The sequence below is a fragment of the Argopecten irradians genome, chromosome 11 (assembly GCF_041381155.1).
Source record: "Argopecten irradians isolate NY chromosome 11, Ai_NY, whole genome shotgun sequence".
Lineage (NCBI taxonomy): Eukaryota > Metazoa > Mollusca > Bivalvia > Pectinida > Pectinidae > Argopecten > Argopecten irradians.
The window spans coordinates 39,271,010-39,286,714 of record NC_091144.1 but is presented as its reverse complement, the minus strand read 5'-3'; the positions used below and the strand labels follow the sequence as shown (position 1 = coordinate 39,286,714).

The window sequence follows — 15,705 nt, the reverse complement described above, 5'->3', positions numbered from 1 at the left end:
TCAACGTCGCAGAAAACTTTAGCAAAGAACATCACTACATCATGCAACCTGCTACGTGTGCAATTTTACCTCAATTACGGAGGACGCAATGAGACAACGATATCCTATTTACATGGAGCCAGGACGACGTCAACTTTCCAATCGTAGAATTAAAAGAAGCTACTCATTTAGAGATACTCTATCACAAAAATCCTAACAAATCTTCCCCTGATACCACACAGAATGATATCTAAAAAAAAGGGAGCGCTTTACAGTCTAATGAGCACTGGGCTTCATGGAAATAATGGGCTAAACCAGCCTGCACTTTCTAACAACATATGTAATCCCAATCTGACATATGGCCTGGAGGTGTTATTTCCATCAGACAGTGCATTGGTTCCCATGGAAAGACAATACTATTAAGCACTGAAACATATCATCTCTTTCAAATGACACCGCGGACTCGGCAGCATACAGAAAATTTTGATAGGCAACAGAGTCCTCTTCAGAGTGGCTTCACTCTTTACGTCTAGGTGAAGCTGTCACGACTAAATCTTCCCAATATACCTTCGTCAGGAATGCCCCCCTTGGAAACTAGGATACATACCATTACCCTAAATATGCTAGGATCTATCTGTGTATCTCGCTTGAAAGGGACATGGACTACTAGCAAACACCAAAGCACATATAGCAGTTGGTGCAGTGAAGTTGGAAAGTCACTGGCTATATATGATATCCCTTGTATTGCTGATATTCTGTATGTCCCATTCCTTACACTGCATGGAAATCGAAAGTTAAAACAAACATCAGCAGATACTGGGAAGCACCTATCATATCGCAACCAAAATACCATACCTAGAAATCCCGGAACTCATATATTGAAAAGATTACCAAGTCGATTGGAAACTCAACGCCCATCAAAGCAAACGAGATTTAGATAGAAATACCATCTTCAAAATCGAGTTCGGTCACATGCAGGATGTGCTTCTATCTCCCAATGATGTTGATTATAAATTATGGCAAACCTACCAGCTAACAAGAACAGGGGACTGTGTCTACTCTAGTATCGATCATCAATATCATCTAGTCTAAGTATATCGTGAGATAATGGGTTAATGGGTTATCAATGATCCATGAACTCAACCATGACCGAACATCACCTGTGTGTATATCCTGTATATATATATATATATAATTTAGGATTATCTACGAAGTGTGTGCGCATTGTGCATATATTCCTGCTTGGAGATATATGTGTTGTGCAGCATGACTAACCCATAAACTGTATAATATATATATGTTTATCTATACCGAGACATTACCTCACTAGAGAACACTTAACATAAGGAATTCAACAACGTGCGTTACATAATAAAGGCAGGTTTAGCGGATAAACTGATTTTAGTATGTTGTTGCATAAACAATTAACTATTTCTCTGTGACACATATCTATACATTTTTAAACTTCTGATTCAGACGTGTTTTCGAATTAATTGTCGAATCATCATATTTCATTTTGCAGGGAAACTGGTCATGAACCGGGGCTAGTCTCGCACTGGTAGCAACATCGCTATAAAGTAAAATGTCCCAGGCAAACTGAAGATTGTGCTAAACACTTGTGATACACTTTTTACTTTCAGAATCGAACAAAAACACACGACGACTTCACAAACTGTAACATGAATATATGCACATAGTTTGATCATGTTGTGAAATTGTTTTTTACCTGAGCGTATTTTCATTATTTAGAAGACTGATGGATCTTAAACTTAAGTCCCGAGGAAAGGGAGAAGGCTCTCGACGCCATAGAGAACATATGCGCTTTCCTATCTACGATGATTGTATGCTGCCGAAATTCCAGCCGATACTGACTAACACTGAAAAGCACATGGAGAGGGTTAGGGACTTCGACTCCAAGGATTCAGACATACTTCTCTGTACACATGCAAAAACAGGTAAACCGAACTTCCCGGAATGACCAGACTCCAGGATCATGAAAGAATCTTAGACTTAAATTTGGACTTAGCCAATCGTTAATGGCGTTCTATTTGTAACGTCATCTTTGATTGACTAAGTCTAAACTTAAGACAGATTGGAATTGGATTGTTTCATGATCCTGAGAGCCTGACCTCGATTTCTCGAAACAAAAATGACGACTGAAGTCAAAACTTAGGTAAGTTATTTACTTAAGTTCGTTTTTGACTTAAGTATGTTTCAAGAAATCGGGTCTAGAACGCCAGAAAGTTAATTCAATTATGGATATCAAGATATACTATAAATTCAATCATTAACATTCAATTACATCTGTAAGGGGGAATCATGAATTAAGTTGTATTTGCCATAACTTTCATACTCATGAATGAAGAAGAGGTTTTAATATTTTATTCACCAGCAAAAGTTAATCATTTTGAGAATTTAAATACTTTCAATGCACAGGTTTTATTTTGATTTGTACAAATAAAAGCTCAAAATGACTTGAAGCAGTACTGCAAAAAATCAATAATTTACGCCTACAATGCGGCGAAATGAGTACATACGGTAAAACCATGCAGTCAAGTTGTAGTTTGGATATTTACAGTGTTACTAAAAATTGCAAAGTGACATATGCAGTTATGTTTTCATCTAAATATACATATTAAAAGGCACAGAATGAAGAGGCTGTACAGTGCATAAAATCAATGTTGTAACAAATGGTTAAAATGCATCATACATGTTCGTCTGTCCATTTAAATTATGTTCACCTTATGATTTTCAATAGATTATCGAAACAAACACAACATGTCAAAATTTTCGCCCAGTTGTGGCACATATAACTTCAATAGAACAAACTTACAAAAATTATTATGATATACCGAATTGTGGGTTTTCCGGACTCTCGGCGTCCGGATTATCGCGGGTCCACTGTATTATGTGTCCCATACGCAATACAGTGTTACAGATTGATATGAAATATGTACCCAGTAATGAGTTTGGGTTTTTTAAAGTTGAAAATTCAAAATTATAGCTTTAAAGTTCAAAACTTAGAACTATAGGCCATAAGGAATTGCGGTTCTGTCTTGCACTTCAACAAATCTGGTAAAATTGTAATTTATCATACAAGAATGCAAGAATGCGTATCCATAAATCCGGTATTTGCATATTAGTGACTTGTATGCCCTTGTGGGTAGTTTGTGATAAAATTGATTGTGACTGTGACATTGATTTTGACGTCTTTTTATTGCGAGCGTCATACTTTTCGGAGAAATCGACGTGAATTGCCCCCACAAAATAATGGCGTCACAATGGATACCTATCAGCAAGGGAGATAACTCTGTAATTTGCAAAGACGGAATGGTAATTTTAACATGATTTCCTTTGACATACTCATGTCGGAAGTAAAATAGCATTAACCAACTTAAGTCCATGTCATCATAAACATAACACTGGTGAAAGACACTAAACTTTTCCTATTAATAATTAAATATGAACAATTAAATAACATTTCTTCATTCTCAGGGGCTCATTGGGTAAACGAGATCGTGTCAATGATCCTGCAGGGAGAAGCGGAGTATACTAAAGGACATAAAGCGGACTTCATGATGGAAAAATATCTGGACAAATTCAGAGATCTTCCATCCCCACGTTTCATCAACACACACATCGCATTTCGCCACATTTCAAAGAAACACGTAGAGAATGGTTGTAAAATTATCCACGTGTCGAGAAACCCAAAAGATGTGGTGGTATCATTGTATAACGACATTATGAACGACCCGATATTGATCTGTACAGAAAAGGACTTTCCTGGGACCTGGCCCCTATTTCTCGAAATAAACTTAGGTCCAAAACTGACTTAAGTTTAAATTTTCATATAAGTTACATAAGGAGAAAAACATAAGTTTTGACTTAAGTCTGCACTTTTGTTTCGAAAAAATTGGAGCCTGGAGTGACTTTATTCAGGATATGTGTGAAAACAGACACAGTAAGCTATAATACATCAATTTTGCTGTTGTAATGGGCATTTTCATTGGCTTAAAGAATGGCGTCGCTGTCTATAACGTCGTTTCTGATTGGCTGAGATAACGGCGTAATGATTTCACAGAAAAAGAGTCCCAAAATGTATTTGATATTTCGAAGAGTTTGATTTAAGTAAATTGAATTATCAGGATTAATTTGAATATATGTTTTTATGTTATGGAGATTAAACAAAAATGAGAGTGAACTCTCGTTATACAACGCTTCACTCAGCAATTAACGTAAAAAAAAACCACTTTATCTTTATGATTACATGCTACTGTTGTTTTTATCAATGTCAAACTTTATTTAACGAGTACATATTATTTTGGCATTACAAAAACAGACATTTAGAAACAATATAAAGTCATAAGTCAAAATCATGCACAGATATTGATTTTTAAGTTAATTACCTAAGAGTATTAGTGACATGCCATAATTGTCAAGAACTGTGTGTTTTTCAGATTTTTATGGAGGTTTCATCAATTACGAACGTGAATGGGAGGAGGCGAAAAAGAAAAAAAAAGCAGTAACAAATATACATAGTGTATTTTACGAAGACTTGCAAAAGGTATCCGATTCTAGATTATGAAATCAATATGTATTAATTGTTACCTTTGTTGAGCCCCATATAGTGTAATATCGCCCCGGTAGAATATGTAGTTTCTTTGGCATATGTCAAAACATTCTCTAATGTGCATGCTAATAACAAGAAAAATGGTGGACATAGGACGCCACCCTGAATAACTCAATGTTTGGGCAATGAAATTCATAAAGGAATATTCACTTGGCGTTTCTAAAAATGGAAACACCGAGACAAATATGCTTGATATCGAACCATGTGACCATGGATTAGCCAATGAGAATAGTTGAAAATCAGAGCATACAATGTGTCTATTATGATCAAATATGTACACTGAAGTGGTACAGGTATCTAAATATTAGTAACTTTAATGCATAAAGAAAGTGTCAATATTTTGTCATTCAAAATGTACATACAATACTGCATTGAAAAATGTCATAATCACTAAAATGTTTATTCACTTAGTAATTGCAGCAACTTAATGCAAAGTATTCTTTTGTAGAACCCAGTTTCAGATATCACACGATTGGCAGCCTTTTTGAATAAAGATTTAAGCCCTCAGCTCATAGAGGAAATTGCGGACAAGTGCTCATTTAACAATGTTGCAGACGCTGTAACATCAGGCAAAAAAGGAGAGGACCTACTCCCGTTGTTGTCAAAGAATAAGAAAAACTTCATATTCAGGAATGGTATTGTATTAGGTTTTTTATGAATATTCATGCTTAGATTAATGATAGGTAAATAACTAAATAAATTAACGCAGGAAAGCATATGTCTCTTTATCCATATCTAAATTACATGTACTCTAAGAGAAATTGATCTAATTATTTTTGAATTGTTTTTTTTATTATCCGATTATGATAATGTGAAAATAAAATATGAAAAGTTACTTGTTCTTTCATTCAGATATAATTCTCGGAAAGAAAAAATAAGATTTTCCTATTCCATGGCGGCCCCCGAACACGGTAGACATATTCTTCTTTTTCCAATGATTTTGCATCTTTACTCATCTCTCTTTCCCTTTCTCTTTCACATTTAGTTAGATCATTTCATATCTGTAATAACTGTATGTCCACACTCTCTAAGATTACTTTGATTATTTCCCTTTACGAATTTAATGTTTCTTTTCTTCGAAGGTACTACGGGAGACTGGAAGACTCTGTGGCACTAAATGAGGTCTTCGATCAAATGCTGAAGCGAGATTTAGATGACAGCGACCTAAAGTTTACGTATGAACTTTAGATGTAGTTTGATAAAAGGCTCAACATACGTTACTTTTCAGTTGTTTTTGTAATCAGAAACATTTATAAGAAAATAACCTCTTTCTCTTTGCATAAAATGTTGACTAAAGCCAGGAAAGTTGTTACTGAGACACAAAAAAATATATGAAAAAAATCAAAATAATTAATGTGGCCAACAATAAATACAGGCCGAAATGATACGAAGAAGTTCACGGAAAGTTTCTATTTCCGGAAAATATCACGTGACCTGATCGATTTCGCACGGGAAAAACAGAAACAAACATGTTATCGGCCGTAGAAAATTTGAGGACTACATACGAAACGCTTTGGTAATTGTCGGTTTTGCAACGACGACTGTTTCAAGATGCCAGGTATGTTTACAAGACGATATTTGACCGTTCGATATCATAGGTTTATCTGCACGGAATAATGTCATAATACACGTCTTTCATCTTTATTTTAGGTTATTGGTACAACGTTCGATCATTGTATTTGTTTGTGTTAAAAAAACCCTGAAAAGTTACGTTTATTGGGCCTTTAACGCATTACGATCCATAAACAAAAAATGAAGAAGGGTTCTCAATGGACAGACAACAAATTTTACGTGTGTCATAGATATTCTAGAGGAATGTTGAGTTAGTGAATACGTCTTTGTGAATTAAATTTAACTTAGATACCAATTTATTGAATAAGTATTGAATAAGCTGCCAACGTTATAATACGCGGGAGTTGTAATCATTACCATATCAATCCATACATGAACGGCAAGGGATTTATTCCATCTGATAGTACAGATGATTCATATCAAATTTTTTTTATCTAAATACTCCCAATAAGCATGCTTCTCTTTATTTATAAATGACAATAATTAATAATTGCTATTTTTCCGATTTCGGACGAAAAAAAGTTATATTTTTTGTTTCTTTTTTATTGTTTAAATTAAATGACATATTTAGGCCGCTATTGGTTTAGGGGGTGTAATGTCCCATGAACAGCTAGGGACCAAAAGTAAGGCGGTGTCAAGGGAACCGTTTGGTGAGTGAAAGTCAGTAAGAAAGAAAAGAAAACCCTAAATTTAGTCGCCTTGTACGATCATGCTATCGGGCAGCAGGTACTATTCTAAACCCTACCTAACGCCCTATGCTATTGTTTTGGTGTAATTACATGCATTCTGGTACGACAATTTCTGACCTGTCTTGCATATAGGAATCGTACCTTAATTGCATGATTGTAATAGGCGACTAAATTTAAGATATTATCTTTTCTCTTGTTCCTAACAGGCTTCTTTCTTCCTAAAGTTTCCCTTGACACCGCCTCACTTTTGGCCTTCAAACAAGGGTTCCCTCATGGTGTTGGTGACGAATTGAACGTCACGACACCTTCCTATGTATGTGCGCAGAATTTAAAGACCCGTCCAAGGGTTATTGATAAACTATTTGTATCATACCATGTGTTAAACCATAACAACTCTAAATGAAATATCAATGGAAAGGATATGTAATCAAGTCAAGAAGAAATATCGTTAACTTTGTGTCGCAGATATTTCATAAATGTTTAGAGATTTTCTATAATCTCTATATTTGGTATCATACGACATCGGGCGCATTTATTTTTTCAAAGTGGTGTTTGGAAAGGGTATGTGCTTTTAGACCATATTTGAGACAAGTAATTATTGGTTACGATCAGCTTCGACATGGTCCCATATGTATGTTAGTAAAAATATACAGCGTTGACGTGTCGATTGAATTTTGCCTTTTTACCAAAGGAGTAAATACTATTGATTTACCATCCATATTCTCTATTTGCATATTACAGAGTTATATGCCCTTGCGGGTAGGTACTGATTGTGACGTTACGTGTTCTTGAGCGAAACGACATATTACTTTTCGGAGAAAAACCGTCAAATGAAGTGAATTGCGGTCACAAAATATTGACAACTATACGCAAGGGAGCTAACTCTGTAATATGCAAAGACGGAATAGTAATTGTAAGGACTAGTTTCTATATTAGTCAGAACCCACAAACCGAGATCACCACAAACACAATATTTGGTAGACCAGTGCCCACTTTACGAACATTTCTTAACATTAAGAAATCTGTAACATAAACAAAATTCTCCATAAAAAGCATTACAGAGGACTCATTAACTTATTGATAAGATTGTTTCTCTAATTTCTGTAATGCTTCCCACCTATGGAGAATTTTATTTAAGTTAAGGAATTCATTAAAGTTAAGAAATGTCCGTGAAATTGGGCACTGATAATCAAAACCCTACGGACCAAATGCATAATCTTAAACCACTTTTTATCCTTCAGCGTTCGTTTCGGAGGCGTACGATACTGCAGGCATGGAGTCTCTGTATGGATTGATATCAACAAGTCATTCTTAAAATTTTAAAATACAATATTTTATACAAAAAACACAATATGTATTACTTCTGCAATTGTGAGTATTGAGAGCTGTAATATTGTAAAATACTATTATGGGATCGGATAATTAGGTATATCAAAGCGTTGTAAATGATCCGCCGTAATGTATCATGGATGGCTGTACCATTGGAGGCTCATAATTCCGTATGACCGCTCCTCGCAACTCCAATTTTCACCCCAATAAACGTGATGAAATTTCAGGAGATTATGACCAATCACGTCCCTACATAGACTTCTTTTGAAGATTACACATGAGCGACGTTCAACTTCAAAGTAAATAGGGTGTACATTTATTCGAAGAATCTTTCACCCCCTTTGGGGTGAGACATGAGTATCTCAACCTGAGGAGTAAGATTCTTTATAAGTTGCCAAACACGAGGCTTTGCCTGTCTCACCCTTAAAGAGGTTGAATTGTTCTTATTCTCTTACACGTGCACCACTTTGTTTCTCTAATAATGTCGACGTCATACAATTTGTTAATAATGTGCAAAGATCTCGGTAAAATTACGGATATCCATGTACTGGTAAGATAACCCTGTCTCATCTCCTTCAGATTCAAATATAGCTGAATCAATTGAATATCAAAATTTACCCAACCTTCCATTTTTGTTGTTGATATGTTTTGTAGTTCATTCATGATCAGCCATATTTGATGGGAAACTGAATTTTGTAGTTACGTGATCCCAACCATACAAACTAAAGAACAAAGCTGGATCTCCACTGTTTCACAATGATTCTGAATGGAACATGTCAGGCGCATTCGATTGCAGCACCGGTTCTCTCCGTGTAGGGTAACAATAAGGCCAGTAATCAGCTGCTCTATACAAACGGACCTCATCGGCCTGTTTAACATTTTGTCACACGAACTAATCTAATATTGTCATGTCCTTGGTGTGGTCGTTACAGCCGGCAAAGGAGTGGTCCGCCGACGTCTTCTGTTCCGGAATATTCGTCTCAATCTGCGCATCCGCCTAATGTTCATCGCCTCTGCCGGTGCTGGCGTATTCGAAGGCGCCCTGGTGATGTTATCCGGGGGTAGAACTAGGATAGGTACCACTCTACCGGTCGGACACACTCCGTCAGTGACTTTAATGTCATCGACAGCCATATCACCCTGATAGCCTCTTCCTATGATAGCCTCGAATATAATCTGTAAGAGAACATTTTAGCATAAAAATAATCTGTTAGAGAACATTATAGTCTCAAACACAATCTTTAAAAGACAAGAGAGGAACAGAGGACCTGTTCATCTAACATTAATATCATGAATGGTATTTCGAAGTAATCTACAGAATCTGAAATTACAGGAATTTTTTAAGAATTTGTTTATTTGCCCTATTAGATAGACACTTTTTAGACAAATGCAAACCAACGTTTCGTACAAAATATTGTCTTGTTGATTTTCGGATGAGATCTATTTTGCTGATCAGGAGTCGACAGTTCTAGTCTTAAGGGTGCGATAGTTTTGCGAAATATTTGAAATCGAATTCAAGTTTCTCTCTCGCGAAAATTTTGAGCTCGCAAAAAAACAAATTTGTTTTCTTTAATTGGACAAACGAATATAACACTGTAGGAAGGTATTCTACCCCTTACCTGGTAGCCGATTCGGGCGATTTGTTCTGGGATAGAGAGCCGTGCCAAGAGCCAGACGTCACCCTGGTTACCGTTGGTTCTCCACACAGATTGAACATCTTCTTCAGAATCTGTCTGGAATACAAACAAACCAAAGATACTACAACGCCGATAGAAATTTTCAGATGGACAGGTGTAAGCACAAACTTTGAAATAAATAAAGAAAAATAATATGTTGGTCGACATATTAATAAAATAACTAAAATATGATATTTTCGAGGAAAAAAACGAATTTAATTTTTGTCTGCTTGCAAAATCATATCAAAACAACATAATCAGAAAGAAACTGACCATCTTATACAATAATCTAATGTTTACACTTGATAATTTCGCAAAAAGTTAAACAAACATAATATTTAAAAGTAGTAAGCCAAGAAAAAATCCTATTAATCGGGGCTCTCTGTCGCGAACAACGATAAAAACAGTGTCTGATATGTAGATCAGTTTCTGGTATTACCTTAGTATAGACATTAAGAGTACCCATTGTCCTGCCGTACATATGGTAGTAGAACTCGACACACTGCATACTTAGTGCCCGGTATTTCACTGATTTCAGTGACGCCGTTTGACCTGGCCGTCTACCAGAGGCCTCTATGTACATAAAATGTCCTGAAAATAAAAATTAAATGGTTTCAAAGTTTTCAGAACTGTTTAGCTTTGGTTTGGGTTGTTTAATTTTACGTTCTATTTACAGTCAGGGTAATGCGCACTCGCCACACAGAGGAGGGCTTGTGGTAATATGTCGGGACATCATAAATAACCTCTCGGCCACCGCGGCCTAGAGGTGGCAGGTTGTGGTAATATGTTGGGACATCTTAACCACACTGCCCCGCGGTTCCGACTACTGTTAAGCAACTAATTTACGCGTGCGAATTAACTTTGTGTAGGTTTAAGATTAATTTTCGTGAAACCACTCGGGTCACCGCGGCCCAGAGGTGGCGAGCTTGTGGCTTAATATGTCGGGACATCTCTAACCACTCGGTCACCGCGGCCCCAGAGGTGGCGAGCTTGTAGGTAGGTAATATGTTGGGACATCATAAACACTCGGTCACCGCGGCCCAGGCGGTGGCGAGCTTGTGGTAAATATGTCGGGACTTCATAACCACTCGGTTCACCGCGGCCCAGGAGGTGGCGAGCTTGTGGTAATATGTTGGAACATCATAATCACTCGGTCACCGCGGCCCATGGGGTGGCGAGCTTGTGGTAATATGTTGGGACATCATAACCACTCGGTCACCGCGGCCCAGAGGTGGCGAGCTTGTGGTAATATGTTGGGACATCATAACCACATCGGTCACCGCGGCCCCAGGGGTGGCGAGCTTAGTGGTAATATGTTATGGGACATCATTAACCTCTAGCGGCCAACGCGGCAAGAGATGGCGAGGCTTGTGGTAATATGGTCGGGACATCATAACCACTCGGTCACCGCGGCCCAGAGGTGGTGAGAGCTTGATTGGGTAATATGTCGGGACATCATACCCACTCGGTTCACACGCGGCCTCAGGAGGTGGCGAGCTTGTGGCAATATGTCGGGATAATCATAACCACTCGGTCATGGCGGCTACCAGAAGGGCGAGCCTGTAGTAATATGTCGGGACATCTTAACCACTTCTGGCCACGGCGGCCTAGACATGGCGAAGCTTGTGGTAATATTGTCGGGGACATTCATACACCACTCGTTCACACCGCGGCCCCAGAGGATGGCGAGCTTGTGGTAATATGTCGGGAACATCATAACCACTCGGGCACCGCGGCCAGAGGTGGCGAGGCTTGTAGGTAATATAGTGGGGGACATCATAAACACTCGGTTTCACCGCGGCCCAGGGTGTGAGCGAGCTTGGTGGTAATTTGTCGGGACCATCATAACCACATCGGTCACCGCGGCCCAGAGGTGGCGAGATTTGTGGTAATATTGGTTCGTGAACATCATAAGCTCACTCGGTCACCGCGGCCCAGAGGTGGCAGAGCTTGTGGTAATATGTTGGGACATCATAACCCACTCGGTAACCGCGGCCCAGGGGTGGCGAAGCTTGTCGGTAATATGTTGGACATCATAACACTCGGCCTCCGCGGCCCAGAGTGGCGAGCTTGTGGTAATATGTATGGGAACTCATAACCACTCGGTCACGCGGCCAGAGGGTGGCGGGAGATTGTGGTAATATGTCGGGAACATCATAATACCACTCGGTCACAGCGGCCCAGAGTGGCGTGCTTGTGTCATATGTCGGGATATATAACCACACGGTACATGGCGGCCAGAAGGGCGAGCTTGTTTTATATGTCGGGACATCTTAAACACTCTGCCTCACGGACGGCCTAGACATGGCGAACTTGTGGTAATATGTCGGGACATCATAACCACTCGTTCACCGCGGCCCAGAGGTGGCGAGCTTGTGGTAATATGTCGGGACATCATAACCACTCGGTCACCGCGGCCCAGAGGTGGCGAGCTTGTGGTAATATGTTGGGACATCATAACCACTCGGTCACCGCGGCCCAGAGGTGGCGAGCTTGTGGTAATATGTTGGGACATCATAACCACTCGGTCACCGCGGCCCAGAGGTGGCGAGCTTGTGGTAATATGTTGGGACATCATAATCACTCGGTCACCGCGGCCCAGAGGTGGCGAGCTTGTGGTAATATGTTGGGACATCAGAAACCACTCGGTCACGCGCGCGCCCAGAGGTGGCGAAGCTTGTGGTTAATATGTGAGGCAACTCATAACACCACTCGGTCACCGCGGCCCTAGGGGTGGCGAGCTTGTGGTAATATGGTGGAATCATTAATACTCTCGGTCACCGCGGGGCCCATTGGGTGGCGAGCTTGTGTAATTTGTTGGGACATTAAACACTCGGTCACCGTACGGCCCAGAGGGTGGGGCGAGCTTGTGGTAATATGATGGACATCTTAAACCACCGGTAACCGCTCGCCCAGAGGTGGCGAGCTTGTGGTAATATGTTGGGGACATCATCATCACTCGGTCAACCGCGGCCCATGAGTGGCGAGCTTGTGGTAATTATGTTGGGACACTCGATAAACCGCGTCGGTCACCGCATGCACAGAGGTGTGGCGAGATTGTGGCCAATATGTCGGGACATCATCAATCCATCCGGTCATCACGCCCAGAGGTGGCGAGCTTGTGTTAATATGTCGGGACATCATAATACACACTCGGTCACCGCGGCCCCATGGAGGTGGCGAAGCTTGTGGCAATATTTCGGGACATCATAACCACTCGGTCACCGCGACAGAGGTGGCGAGCTAGTGGTATTATGAGCGTATGGCGGACATCATAACGCTTCCAATCGGTCACCGCGGCCCAGAGGTGCGAGATTGTGATAATTATGGCGGGACCATACATAACCAATCGGTCACCGCGGCCCAGAGGTGGCGAGCCTACGTGGTAATATGTCGGCGACATCATAATCAATCGTACTACCAGCGCCCAGAGGGGTGGCGAGCTATGTGGTTATATGTCGGGAACGGAGCATAAACACTCGGTCACCGCGGCCAAGAGGTGCGAGCTTGTTGGTTTAATAATTTTGATTTTTTTTTGGGACATGGCAGAATCATCTTTACCACTCGGTCATCCTAGGCCCAGTTAGTGGCGAGCTTCGTTGGTAAATATGTTGGGTATCTTCATAATCACTCGGTCATCCGCGGCCCAGAGGTGGCGAGCTTGTGGTAAGTATGTCGGGTACAATCATAATTCACTCGTCAGGCCGCGCCCCAGAGGTGGCGCATGCGGGTGGTTAATATGTTGGGACATCACTTAACCAACTCGTTCACCGCGGCCCAATGAGGTGGCGAGCTTGTGGTATATGGTCGGGACATCATAACCACTCGGTACACCGCGGCGCCCAGAGTGGCGAGCCTTGTGGTTATAATATTTGGGACATTCATAAACCTCTCCCGGTCACCGCAGGCCCAGGAGGTGGCGAGCTTGTGCGTAATATGTTGGGGACACGTCATAACCACTCGGTTCTTCACGGCCCAGAGGTGGCGAACTTTGTGGGTAATTATGTCGGGACATCATAACCACTTCGTCACCGCGGCCAAGAGTGGTGGCGAGCTTGTGGTAATATGTCGGGCGACATCATAACCACTCGGTCACCGCGGGCCCTGGTAGGGTGGCGGAGCTTCGTGGTAATATGTCGGGACATCTTATATATCCACTCGCCACCGCGCCCTAGACATGGCGAACTTGTTGTAATATGGTCGGGACATCATAATCACACTCGGAGCACCGCGGCCCCAGAGGTGGCGAGCATTGTGGTAATATTGTCGGGAACATCTTTAAACACTTCTGCCACCGCGGCACTAGACATGGCGAACTTGTTGGTATTATGTCGGGACATCATCAACCCACACGGTCACCGCGGGACCTAGAGGTGGCGAGCTTGTGGTAATAATGTCGGGACATCATATCCTACTCGGTCCCCTGCGGCCAAGAGGTGGCGAGCTTGTGGTAATATGTTGGGACATCTTAACCACTCGGGTCACTCGCGGCCCAGGGGTGGCGAGCTGTGTAGGTGTGGTAATGATGTTGGCGAACATCCATAACCCACTCGGTCACCGCGGCCCAGGGGTGGCGAGGACTTGTGGTAATATGTTGGGCACATCATAATCAACTCGGTCACAGCGGCCTAACAGGGTGGCGAGCTTGTGGTAATTTGTTGGGTCATCATAACCACTCGGTCACACGCCGGCCCAGACGGTGGCGAGATTGTGGTAATATGTTGGGGGACATTATCATACCACTCGGTCACCGCGGCCCAGAGTGGCGAGCTTAGTGGTAACCTATGTTGGGACATCATAACCACTCGGTCATCACGGCCCAGAGGTGGCGAGCTTGTGGTAATATGTTGGGACATCATAATCACTCGGTCACCGCGGCCCAGAGGTGGCGAGCTTGTGGTAATATGTCGGGACATCATAACCACTCGGTCACCGCGGCCCAGAGGTGGCGAGCTTGTGGGATAATATGTTGGGACATCATAAGCCACTCACGGTCACCGCGGCCCAGAGGTGGCGAGCTTGTAGGCCAATATGTCGGACATCATAACCCATCGGGTCATCCACGGCCCAGAGGTGGCGAGCTTGTTGGTAATATGTTGGTGACATCATAACCACTCGGTATCACCGCGGCCAAGAGGTGGCGAGCTTGTGGTAATATGTCGGGACATCATAACCACTCGGTCACCGCGGCCCAGAGGTGGCGAGCTTGTGGTAATATGTCGGGACATCATAACCACTCGGTCATCACGGCCCAGAGGTGGCGAGCTTGTGGTAATATGTTGGGACATCATAATCACTCGGTCACCGCGGCCCAGAGGTGGCGAGCTTGTGGTAATATGTTGGGACATCATAACCACTCGGTCACCGCGGCCCAGAGGTGGCGAGCGTTGTGTTAATATGTCGGGACATCATAACCACTCGAGTCATCTCACGGCCAGGAGGTGGCGAGCTGGTGGTAATATGTTTGGACATCATAAATCACTACGGTCACACGCGGCCCAGAGGTGGTGGCGAGCTTGTGGTTAATATGTTGGACATCATAAACCACTCGGTCACCGCGGCCCAGAGTGGCGAGCTATGGTGGTATACTATGTTCGGGACATCATAACCACTCGGTCACCGCGGCCCAGAGGTGGCGAGCTTGTGGTAATATGTTGGGACATCATAACCACTCGGTCACCGCGGCCCAGAGGTGGCGAGCTTGTGGCAATATGTCGGGACATCATAACCCATCGGTCATCACGGCCCAGAGGTGGCGAGCTTGTGGTAATATGTTGGGACATCATAACCACTCGGTCACCGCGGCCAAGAGGTGGCGAGCTTGTGGTAA

At 42.0% G+C, this 15,705-nt stretch overlaps 2 protein-coding genes across 2 annotated transcripts in view; one reads left to right on the top strand and one right to left on the bottom strand.

Moving 5' to 3' along the window:
• The first annotated feature begins 1,735 nt into the window (after positions 1 to 1,735).
• Positions 1,736 to 5,797, top strand: LOC138334627 (sulfotransferase 1C2-like). The gene is made up of 5 exons (XM_069283266.1): positions 1,736 to 1,934; positions 3,475 to 3,660; positions 4,437 to 4,543; positions 5,058 to 5,203; positions 5,692 to 5,797. The coding sequence occupies exons 1-5, from the start codon at positions 1,736 to 1,738 to the stop codon at positions 5,795 to 5,797; spliced, it is 744 nt and encodes a 247-aa protein (XP_069139367.1).
• An 816-nt stretch (positions 5,798 to 6,613) lies between these two features.
• The window catches only part of LOC138335527 (uncharacterized), a 54,043-nt gene continuing 44,951 nt past the window's right edge, over positions 6,614 to 15,705 (bottom strand). The window contains exons 3-5 of the mRNA XM_069284660.1: positions 10,315 to 10,466; positions 9,819 to 9,932; positions 6,614 to 9,375 (exon numbers count right to left, since the gene is read on the bottom strand). Of these exons, the coding sequence (XP_069140761.1) occupies positions 9,106 to 9,375; positions 9,819 to 9,932; positions 10,315 to 10,466 (536 nt within the window). The 3' untranslated portion in view covers positions 6,614 to 9,105. The remainder of the gene's footprint in view (positions 9,376 to 9,818; positions 9,933 to 10,314; positions 10,467 to 15,705) is intronic.